This window comes from Elaeis guineensis, chromosome 14 (genome assembly GCF_000442705.2).
Source record: "Elaeis guineensis isolate ETL-2024a chromosome 14, EG11, whole genome shotgun sequence".
NCBI lineage: Eukaryota > Viridiplantae > Streptophyta > Magnoliopsida > Arecales > Arecaceae > Elaeis > Elaeis guineensis.
This window is the reverse complement of record NC_026006.2, coordinates 31,005,233-31,017,659: the sequence shown is the minus strand read 5'-3', so window position 1 is coordinate 31,017,659 and position 12,427 is coordinate 31,005,233. Positions and strand designations below refer to the sequence as shown.

General features: G+C 36.3%; 1 protein-coding gene across 1 annotated transcript; it reads left to right on the top strand.

The window, feature by feature from the left end:
• The first annotated feature begins 561 nt into the window (after positions 1-561).
• Positions 562-10,854, top strand: LOC105034707 (membrane steroid-binding protein 2). Its single transcript, XM_010909961.4, has 2 exons — positions 562-1,008; positions 10,232-10,854. The coding sequence occupies exons 1-2, from the start codon at positions 710-712 to the stop codon at positions 10,560-10,562; spliced, it is 630 nt and encodes a 209-aa protein (XP_010908263.1). The 5' UTR covers positions 562-709; the 3' UTR covers positions 10,563-10,854.
• Positions 10,855-12,427: the final 1,573 nt, after the last annotated feature.

Here is a 12,427-nt window from a genome sequence, read left to right as displayed (position 1 = left end):
TATATTTTGTGCACTGCAGGTGGTGTATAAAGAATTTTTCTAAGAGGATTTGGTCCTTGATTTTTGCTATAATCGAGCAAGTCATGGCTTCTCAAATTTTTTTTTTTTTGAATTCTTTTAACCATGGTTAATTTTTAAAGAAGTTAGAGTTTATATTGGCTGATGTGGCTAATTTTTATTCGGCTAATCCATGGCCGACGTGGTGGACTAGGTCTGCCATATAATTTCACCTTTCCTTTTCCATCCATGCGTTCCACGGTCCATTCAACAGGTCTGTCTACCTACCCCCTCCAAAGCTCCCGTAATTAGGTGTACCAAAAAAACAAAAAAAAGTCTCGTTAGTGGATGGACCTGGTACGATGGGTCAGTCTAATTGTCATTCGCCGCATGATCATTCTGTATTTGAAGTGAGGAGTGTCTTCTATCCACCGTCTATATGCTCCAGGATTTGAAATGGTCCATGATTTCTCCGTTTTTGTTTTTTTTTTTGTGCAAATGATTTCTCCCTTCAAAGCTTCTTCACGTTTATCGGAAAAAGGCAAAAAGCTCCTCCACCCACGACGAGGAAGGTAGAAAAAATTCCCCTCCCACCAACCCTCACTCGACTAAAACCCTCGTGCTTGCTCGCCTCTACTTCCTTCCGTCGGAAACCCTAACCTCCCTCTTCGTCGAAGCCTTTTAACCCTAATACATTCATCTCCTTCCGGCGATGGCGCTTTACGAGTCGTTCGCGGCGGCGATCTACTCCTACACCGGCCTCTCCCTGGCCGCCTTCTTCACCATCCTCGCCCTCATGGTCGGCGTCTACCGCCTCGTCTGCGGGATGTTCGTCGCCCCCGACACCATGCCGGAGAAGAGGTCGCTTCCGCATGAGCCGGTGATCCCACCGGAGCCCGTCCAGATGGGTGAGATGACGCTGGAGGAGCTGCGGGCTTACAACGGATCCGACCCCAGGAAGCCCCTCTTGATGGCGATCAAGGGCCAGATCTACGACGTGTCCAGAGGAAGGTAGAAGCGCGTTTTTTCTAATGGAATCTGTTTTTTCTTGGTTCACTTTAAGAGAAAAAGCGCCTTTTTTTTTTTTTTTTATGCCTTTGAGATGCTAACTTCTTCTAACTGTAGTTTTTGATATAATTTGTTTATTGCTGTAGATTTATCTTTGGTGCTCAACTCCCAGATTCAAGCTTATTCCATTTATTCATTATTTCAGTTAGGTGGACTTTCGCAGTTTTCAAGATGTTTTCTTCAGATGGTTTGATATACATATAGATATATATGTACATATATGTACATATGTAGATATATACGTACATATGTAGATATATATGTATATATATGTACATATATCCATACATATACATATATATGTATATGTATGTATATACATATGTATATATATACATATATATATATGCATACATATATATGGAACTACTATCTGTTAAACTTAATGGATTCGAAAGAAAAACCTGTTTAAGATTGTTAAAAGAATTAATGGGACATAAAGAAAATCGTATCCCAAAATGAAATGAAAATTCATGGATTACAAAAATAAATGTTTGGAGGCTTGAGCAGCTACTGGTGTTATGTCTCCACATGAATGTGTGGATAGAAAAGAAGTGGGAGGGAAGAAGCGGGTGGATCAGGAGTAAACTGTGAACCCACATTCCTGAGGGTTTAGCTAATTAGAAACAGCCTATCCAAATAAAGTTTGGTAGGGAGTTCTGAGATTGGTGGCTATCGCAATACTCATAATTCCCGGAAGTTCTAGGAGATATTATGTTGAATATGTCAGACAGGCCTGGTGATTAATGACATTATGAGATGAAGTCGAGGCTGATCATCCACTTGCATTATTGGGATCTTAATTCTGAGCTCTAAAGTTATCAGACTTGAAAAGCTTCAAGCAACAAAGGAAATCAATTCTTCATTATTATTATTTATATTTAATTTCCTTTGTTTATGAGTATCAACTAATATTTTCATTGGTTACTTGTGTATACAACTGATATGTAATTGGCCTTTGTGGGCACCATGGTGTATGGGGAGGAACCAAATGATTTAGAATATGCCAGTTGAGTTGCAAGGAAATGTGGATCTTGCTATTTATGATCTTGTTTTTCAATGTTCCATTGGCAGTTTAAAATGAAGGTGACAATAACTCTTTATGGGCACTGTCACTACCTCTTATGAATTTAATACTCTTTCTCAGGCAACCTTTTTGAAATTTAATAGTTTGTTATTTATTTCATTTGGAACATTTCAGATCCCTTCCTGATCAAATTTTGAATAATATAGTGTTGTTTCACAAGAGTCGATTTAGTTGGAGCATCAAATCATAGTTATGGTGGAAATCTAGACAATGAAGATGATATTACCAGTTTGAAGATCACATGATGAAGACAAAGGTTAAGGTGCCACCCGCCCCAAGAAATAAAAAAAAAACTAATAAAAGTTGCAATAACATAAGTTATTTAGGAATTTTCTAAATTAACTTGATAATTTTATGGCATTATTTTTTATAAGATTTGATGATTTCTTGTTAAGAAATGGATGTGAGTTATTTTGGCCTCTATCTTAAGTTATAAAGGACTAAAAGATCGAATTGGTCCCAACTATAAATTGTGGGTCCTAACTTGATTGATAGGGAGGCTAAAGATAGTAGATTGCAATTTAGTAAGGTTTTAAGTCTTGGTGGGATAGGGGGCTTCTCGGCCATTGCATCCCGTTTCTATGAGAAAATCGGATCGGGATGGAGTTAGGACTCCGAAACCTATCCAAGCAGGGAGAGAAGAAGAAAGAGGAACGAAAGAATAGAAGAAAAGATAAGGAAAGGAAAAAGTGAAAGGAAAGGAAAAGAAGAAAAAGAAAACAAAGGAAAATAGGAAGAAGAAAAGGAAAGGAAGGAAAGGAAGAAAAGAAAAAGAAAGAAGAAGAAGAGGAAAAAAGAATAAAGAAAGGGATAAGAAAGGAAAAAGACAAGAAAGAAAAAGAAGGTAGAAGAAAAAGAAAGAAAAGAAGGAAATAAAGAAGAAAAAAGAAAGAAAGGAAAGAAGAATGGGAGTATAGAGGATGCTTGGAGAAAGATAAAAGATATCTACTAGGATATTTAATTGAGACTACTGTTGGGACAGGGTGGGATGGCAGAATGTCCCATTCCATGGGGAAACTAGTATGCCCCTGTTCCATGGGATTTAAAATCTTGCAACATGGTAAGACTAATTGCTTTGGCTGATTATTGTAGTGTTGAAAATAAGTAGCCTAACACCCTAGGAGTCCTCGATCTTGTAACCATGTCTTTAAAGAGATGGAGGTGAAGAGATTTCGTTTAGGTGGGAAAGGGAAAAACCTTTTGTTGGCTAGTTTTTAGTTATGGAAAAAAAGAGTAGACTACAATTCCAACATATAAGGTTTAATGAAGAACCAAATGCATTCCTTCCTATTTACATCAATTTCATTTTGGTAAGCCCAGGAAGTAGCACGTAGTTGTATCAGGTCATAGTCAACTACATTTCAGCTATTTTCTATTTTAAATATGATTTGAGATTTGAAGCAGATGTTGTATAAGTCTAATCAGAATTTAGATCAATAATGCTTTCCAACATCTGAGATAGATGCATAATTTGAATTTTATTTAGAGGTACAAGTCATGTCAAAGTGACTGACAATATTTGACACTTTGAGGTGGTGACCAAGTCCTCTAATAACACAGTTATGAATTCAAAACGTGACCTATGAGTTAGCAACCAAGGATGTTAATAGCAGTTTAAAAGCATCAAGAAGGGCGAATCATCTGATAGTTTTCGTTAGTCATATGATGGTCATATTGAGGATAGGTTATTCTTGCCTAGCCTGTGTTTTATATAGAAGCATGTCAGATTCTTTATTTTTCATCTGAATTAAACAAATGCACATCGATATCCTTCCAAAAGGGTGAGTCATTCATTGAAATTTAACATAAAGATGAAGAAGATATGCTTTTCACTTTCTGGTTTTCAGATATCAACACTGATCCATCAGAATATGCACAACTGACCGCTAATTTCTTAGTCATAGACACTAACTATATGATTTATTAGTACAAGATCCCCGTCCAATTGTAAGCTTAGGTTGTGTTTGGTTACACTTTGATTTTTGCTTTTTGTTTTCTAAAAATATTTTTTATTTTTTTTTGATTTTTACTACAGAACAAAAGCAAAAAAGCAAAAAGTATGTTTGGTATCTAGTTGCTATAAAGCAAAAAGTAAAAAAAAAATTATTGCTGTTACCAGACTCACGAGCTCTCAGAAATCCCACTACCTATTCATATTCCACAAAATCAAATCTCTCTCAGACATTTCATCAAACAACTGAAGAGCCATATCAATTCCAATCTCATTGCTTTCAGACGCAACACCTGCGAGCATAGAGTTTCAAGTCATCAGATTCTTATCTCCATCTCATTTGATCAAAAAGCTCTTTTGCCGCTCCCATTCTCCCACTCTTAACATACCCATCGACCATTGAGTTTCAGAAAATCAAATCTTTATGCTGAATCCTATCAAACAGCTGGCGAGCAAGCTTATAGAGCCCACATCTAGAATAAAGACCGATAAAAGAGTTCTGAAGGTAAAGGTCTGAAGAGAGCTCAGTCTTGCAGATGAACGAGTGCATCTGGAAGTCCTCTCTAAGGAGAGAGGCCCGAGAGCAGGCCTTGAGGATGAGAGAAAAGGAGAACTTGTTAGCAGGGATGCCGGCGGCGGGCATGAGAGCAAAAATGAGGACGGCCTGGCTGGGGTCGCGGCCATGGGAGGACTTGATGAGGGTGTTCTAGAGGAAGGGGTTGTTAAGGATAGGAAGGGAGAAGAAGAGGCGGCGGGCGAGGTGGGAGTCGGGGTGGGGGGAGGAGAGGTGGATGATGATGCCGGCGGTGAGGGAGGGGTGACGGCAGCCCAGACGCCAAGGTCGACAGAAGGGGAGGAGGGATCGAAGCTGCAGAAGAGGAGGGGGAAGGAGTCGATCGGTGGCGCTCACCGGCTAGGCAGGCAGAGAACCAAAGGGAGGGGGAGGGGGAGGTGGTGAGCATTGGGGCGAGTCGGGGTAAGTTCGGAAGAAGCAAAAGCAAATTTTAAAAAGCAAAAAAAATTTGCTTTCCACAAAAAGCAATTATTTTTGCTTTTTCGATTTTTACTTTTTCGATTTTTACTTTTTGCTTTTTGTGGTGTTACCAAACATTGCTTTTTGAGTTTTCCTTTTCAAAAATCAAAACGCAAAAAATGTACTTTTTTTAGTGGTTAACCAAATGCACCCTTACTTTTGGCTTCAATTGATTAATAAATTTTTATTGCGTCATTTGATTCTTGTCACCAAGATAGTGGTGGTATCTGTGAAATACTAGAGTTCTCTTTGATTGATGGTCCATGGTTGTGAAACTAATGCTTACAATCTTTTGAAGATTAATTTCAATGGTTTTTGGGTGACTTTTGTTGCTTTGTCTAGTTTTTGTTTTATTGCTATCGGTAATATGGTTCCTATGCTAATTAAAATTCCTTGGAAATTTGTTTGGACTTTGGAAATGGATTTGAAGTTGTTCCCTTGGGAGGGTGAATGAGAGTACAAAACTTACTAGATGCCCAAAGAACCAGCTTGGAGATTTATCATTTGTCAATATCTTTCAAAAAATTGCAAGAATATTAGTGAGAAATTAATGGGAAAACACCACGTACCAACTTGTTAATTGTTTCCTTGTGGATTTTCTATAGTTTCCCATCTTTTTCTTTTTTAATGATTGTTGCTCGTTTTGAGATAACCACTTTTCATTTCCGTGACCTTTTCCTGTGTCCAACCTAATTACTGCTTCTTTCGGATATCTCTGATTAGGATAACTATGGGCATATTGAGCCGTCATTCTTTGTTTTCATTTTTCTTGACAGTGCTATGACCGAATGATCTAGTGGATATGTATGTTTTGTGTTGTATTATTTTGCTCAAATATGTATTCATTGAATGAGAAGTTTAACTTTACTGTGATGTTCTAGCCTTTCAAGCCAGCTCTTTTACCTAACACAGATGTGATAGTTTCATTTGGTTTCTTCCTTATATAGTGATACTATTTTAGTTTATTCTTGAATTTTAAAGATATACCATTATGGGGTCGTTTCTTTTCCTGCAATTCGAATACAAGCTGCAATTGAAAATGCTGTAACTGGAGCTGTGGTTGCAAAAACTGTTTCTATTTTAGTTGTCTGAAATAGAAACTGCACATGTAGTTCTAGCTATTTGGTTGTTTGATGCTAAAGGAGATATGGTAATGCTGCACATGATCTGGTAAGATTACCCTATTGGAAATAGTGAGTGTTTGCCTTTTTTTATTATAGTACAATAACCATATATTTTTTTATAACTATAAGAAAATTAATATTACTATTAAATTATCATAAGATTCTTATAACAATAATTACCATAATAATTATATTACTTGTAAAATAATTTGATATATTATTAACTAGATAGAGTATAGCTAATATATGAGCACCCAAACAACAACCCAAATAAGGGCAGTCATGATTGTCTGACTGGGACTCAACACTGATGATCTGGACCATTGGACATTGTCTACTATCTCCAAACTGCTTACCATCAAAAGTTTATATGCTTCGGAGATTCCTAGCCTATGGATAGCTTATACATCTTTTGTTAAAAGTAGACCATTTAAATGACACAAATGATGCATATAGTTGACCATCAGATTCCTAGAAAAGGGATCTCCAAGTCACATAATTTTTAATCACAAGCAGTTTATAGATAGTACATCACTTCCCATGGATCAGATCATTGATGCTGAGCCCCAGTCATCCATTCGGGAGTAACCTTACTTTGGCTGTTGTGCAAGTGCCTACATGTTACCTCTACTAAACTAGATATGAATTATAGAGTTTGTCTACTCTCCTTTTAGAAGGATTGATATCTCAATCCTACCAATCCAGAATCGCTGATGGAGACTTCAAATGGAAGACCCACATCATTGATCATGATATACATCACAAAATTATTTTGAAACCAAAAATTATGTCTTTTGATGGTCATTTTGCCTATGCATCAAGTGATCCAAAGAATATATTGTTTTAATGGCTTGATATAATGTTACTCAAGCATGATGATTGGGCCCATTTGATGTATGAGGAGGAGGCTTGTAAAAGACATGATTTTAGATTTCTTAGTGTTTTTTTTTTTTTGGATTTAGATCATCATCAATTTAGAATGCCCATTATTGATTTTGATTTTGTAGGATTGAGACCTCCATCCTTTCAAAAGGAGAATAGATGAACTTATAATTATAAATATATATTTATAGTCTATATTAATATAATAATTCATAATTAGTATCTACTTGTAAGTATGATATGATCATGATTAATACTATTATAATATTTGTATTATTATTATAATAGTGTCTAGATTATAGTATGAATCATTGTGGTACAATAAATAATAAATCAATAAGTACGTTAGGATCATAATAATAGTTATATTATTAAATGATTATGATATTTTGGTACTAATTATTATAGTAATATAATATTATAAAATTTATTTTATGTGATGATAGTTATAAATATTATTAGATTATTAAAGTTATATTTTGTAATATATTTATTATAATGAGTAATATATGTTTAATATGTTAAAATTATATAATATTAAATTTCAATGTTTAGAGAGTGGTGAGGGATGTTTTAAACATTATATAATATAAATTTCAATGTTTATATAATTGTCTTGTAATTCAAATTGACTTGAGTTGTAATTAGAATTGCATCCAATTTTTCAAGCAGTTCAAATTGCAAAATTTGGACCTTTTTTGCAAATAAAATGGGGCCTGCAATTGTAATTGCAATTGCAAGCATCCAAACAGCTGTTTCAGATGCCTATAATTTAATTACAGCATTTGCAATTGCAACCTGCCCAACTGCATGCTAACAATCAGTCCTTATATGCAAATACATGTTCTGTCTTAACAATGGTCTAAATCTTATCTTTATATTCTGTATGTATTTTAACTGTCCCTGCATGCATACGTAGTGCATGTGCATGTACATACATGTATGCGTAGAGACAGACACATACATGTGTAAGTACATCCATATATACTATCATACAACTAGAGATGTGTACAGACATATCTAATCATGCCTAGTCATAACTGGCAATTATTTATGACATGGAATTTTGATACATTTCCTTGTGGAGTCTATTCATTATTACTTTTTACTTTTAAGCTACATCTTGCAGAAGCCTGCTGGTACACAAATATACTATATTCTGCTGATATTGGATGAACTCCCTTAATCTGTTACAACAAGTGAATAGGTGAATTACAAGACAATTTATCCAAGTCCTACACAAAGGACCTTTCACCCTTTGACAGCCTTATGTGTTTTCTACCATCTCAGTGTTTGACAGGAACAACCCCAACACTCCCCCCACCTCTCCTCTTCTTCTCCTTTTTTGTTTTAATATGTGATGAGCTTATGAACTTCTATTTCAGTAATTGGATAAGTGAGTCAGGGATGGAGCCGGGTTTTCTGTGTAGGGTGGGCCAAGCATTGAGACTATGCCAATATATGCTAATGTCAAGTTATACTAAAAATTGAAGAAAGAATCAATTAATTGAGGAACAAATAGTTTGTTGATATCTATTTTAGGCATGAAAATATTTTTCTTAGTATATTCTAATAATTGAAATTATTCATATTAATTTTAAAATGAAAGTTTAAAAACCTGTGATTAAACAAGAATGAAGAGACTAATAAAGGGCCAACTGTCAACAGACTAATGTTGACTTAGACAACAAGATGGTATGCTATACCTCTTCATTGCTGGTAAACTTTGACAGATTTTCGGGACTTCAGCTTCCAGGTATTGGGCAGCTGACTTGTGTGGAGGTACCGAGATATAGCGGGTGGTGAAGAAAATGAAGTTGGATATAGGAAAGGGACTTGAGTTGGACCATCATTTATCAAATTTATGATAGGGAGGTATATTTGCAATTCCAATTTGCGATGATTCAGTTGGGTTCCGTTTCTTTATTTAAAAGATTTTGTTGCGCTGATATGATAGGATTTCCTTGAAAGGAGACTGACCTTGATAGGAGAAAAGAGCTCTAGTTAAGTTATTGGAAATTTGGTTGAGCGACAGCTCGAGCAATCACATTTAATACTTAGTACAGGCACTTTCCATTCCCCTGTCACTGTGATTTGCATGCTACTTTAACTCTATATTTTGTAGTGCTGAGTAGACTGGTAATTGTGAGGAAGTCCTTTCTATTTAAACTCAAATTTCTAATTTGTCCTCACTAGGTATTAGATGGATTGCAGAGTGGGAAACATGGCTTGTGGTAAGGAGGCCACGATTGGGATTTCTTTGGTACTAGATTTTGTGTGTGTTTCCGGGTGGGTGGTGCAGGACTATAGCAGGCTGTGGTGGGGCCACAAGGCCCGCAACTTAGTACCTAAAGAGCTTTTTGAGGGTTTGGCAGTCAGGGGAGACCATGGCTCCTTCTCACTATGACGTATCTCTGCATCTGAACTCAATGGCAACTTGGACCAATGAGTTAACTACTCGTAACTAATTTGTCAAATATCAAATTTATTAGGTTATTATTTAGTAGCAGACTTGCCGGTTTTAATTTTTAGATATTTTCAAAAAAAAAGTAAATTAATTGCCCATAGATAGATCACATGAGGAGGTTTTCTGGTAACTTCTTTGCTTTTAGAATGTTTAGATTAGCGGCTGTTGTTTTAGGATACTTGTCCATATGATGTGAAGATGAATTTTGCTTGCTGACCAAGACTTTTTCGCATTTTTATTTCATTAGTAAATTTTGGTAACTGGCTTTTGAAAAGTGTATGGAACTAGGAAAGGGGACAACCAACCATATAATTGTCCTTTTTATTGGATTGTTTATAATTTTTACCCCTGATTTTATGCCATGCAGTTTTTATGTGCTTAGTTTTAGTGTTCAACTAGGTATTCTATTTAGATTTTAGACTCTTCGATATTCTTCAAGAAAAATGAGATGTATTCTCTCTTTGTGATCGGCTGTTGAGCAAGTAGTTATGGTTATACCTTGTTTTGTTTATCCACATCCAAAAATTATAAACAAGTTTTATTTTTCTGGATCTCACAACATCCCCACAGAGTAAAATGTTAGTTCTTGATTGACTCACTTTATTTTCTCATTTTCCTGCAGGATGTTTTATGGACCTGGTGGTCCATATGCCTTATTTGCTGGGAGGGATGCTAGCCGGGCACTGGCCCTCATGTCCTTTGATCCCAATGACCTCACAGGTGACTTGGAAGGACTAGGCACATCAGAGCTGGAAGTCCTGCAAGATTGGGAAGAGAAATTTATGGAGAAGTATGTTAACGTTGGGAGACTTGTTTCTGAAAAAACCAGAGATGGAGATCATGACGGAAGTGTTGAGAAAACAGAACTGAATCAAGAACTGGATAGAGATACAGTGGATGCAAATGCTGCAGTAGAAGCTAACGGTATGGAATCAGATGCAAAGATAAACTGAAAAGGCATGAGGTAAGCACTGCAAGAATTCCATCATTCTGTCTGGCAAGCATTAAGTAATTCCAATATAGAGTGATCTTTAAAATGTCAGCTCCAGTTTGATTCATGGAACTGATTATACCAGCAAATGATGGTGGTCACGTCTCTGTTAACCAGTGTGCCTATGTATATATATGCATCTTTTCTGCCCATTGGAATACCAAATGTTGGCTCTTGGCATCTTTGGTCCACGTGATGATTTCATCTTCAATTCCTGGAGTATATCCAAGTTGTACTTCATGCTTGTTGTAGTAGTGAGGGAGTTGTGTTCTGTTTTTATCTTATGCTGGCTTAATTTCTTCAGAATGTTTTGAGATTTGGTTGTGCAGACATTTCCAAGCACCAAAAGGAAGTCCTGATTGATGAACTCAACTTTGGCTCACTTCCCTCATTAGCATACACTGTAGATGTCTTGGCATCCTTGGTCCTTTCCTATTGATAAGGATGATAAAAGAAAGATTGGAGGATGCAGGAGGTTTGATGTGTCCAAAAGGAGCCTTAGTATTTGCCTGATCTTTTTCCCTTTTCTACTCTGCTACATAAAAACCAGGTAGACGGATGATGCTTTTATTCTTGAATTTATGGGAAAGTTTAGGGTTTTAGTTCTTCAGATATGGGTGGGTGTGGTTCATGCCTGGTACGACACAGGTAATGGATTGTATAATGTGGATAGGAGAATTGTTAGGTGGATTGGGCCCACCGTGAATCTAGGATGGGTGGCCAAATTATTAGGTAAATTTATTTCACCCTAATTTTATGGTGGAGCTTGTCTGTCTAATAATTTGTCGTATAGATTGCATTATTTTTCTGGTGATCATGAACGATGTACAAGGTGATGTAGCCTTGTGCTGTTGATGATTTCACTATATGAAAGCAATGTCAACCATTAAGCCAAACAAATGACAAGAGACCACAATCTTGGAGGTTTTAATTCATGTGCTGTTTGCATTCGGATTTTCAAAAAATTATAGTGGATGTATGGGCAAAATCGATTTATGCTTTGCTGGTCTATACGAGTCAATAGATGGAGTTCACAAAAGGGACTATCCTCTATACGAATCCAGTAAGATTCTTCTTTGTCCGAGGAATAAATCATGCATGGCTGAAAATTTGAGTAACTTTGAAAGAAATGCAATCACGGGGGCGAGCTTTAATGCACCAGAAAACGTCAAACCATATGGATATGTGAAACAGCTTTTAGTTACTAAAATTCGTCTCTTTCAACTTTCAATCACCGCATCTCCACTCAGCCTCCACTCGGCATTATTCGTCGGACGGATTGTCAGGGCATCAGAAAGGCCCTTGAACAATTTTAGTGTTCAAGTTAATTAAGAACTTTTCAGACTCAAATTTTATAGTGTGCTAAAAATCGAATACTTGCGGAATAGCGATTTGAACAAAAAGCATTGTATTTTTTTCCTTTATTAAGGTTATTAATGACTCTAAAGACAGATAATAGCCACTACGCTGGTATTGGATTTTCCCAAATAATATTGGCATAGGCAATTTGGCACATGTGACACCTCGGCTATATGTCTCAAGATAACCAGTAAAAGAAGTTAACAATTTTAAATTCAATATATCTAAATTGAAGATTCACCTCTAACTCGAGATTGCGAGCAAGAGGTTGTGGTAGCAGCTGCATGCTCATGTAGGCCAGAGTGGAGGTCAGTATATTGTTGAGCGATCAGAGGTCAATTTGAATAAATATTTTTATTTAATTAGAATCAATTAAGATATAATGACTCAATAAAGATAAGATTTTGCTCGACAAAGATTTGAGTGGTATGGATATGTTTCTCGACCAATAAAATGGCTTAAAGTCTC

Coding starts and splice junctions, on each gene's coding strand:
- LOC105034707 (XM_010909961.4), top strand. CDS start 710: ATGGCGCTTTACGAGTCGTTCGCGGCGGCGATCTACTCCTACACCGGC. Junction 1,009..10,231: donor TACGACGTGTCCAGAGGAAG/GTAGAAGCGCGT, acceptor ATTTTCCTGCAG/GATGTTTTATGGACCTGGTG.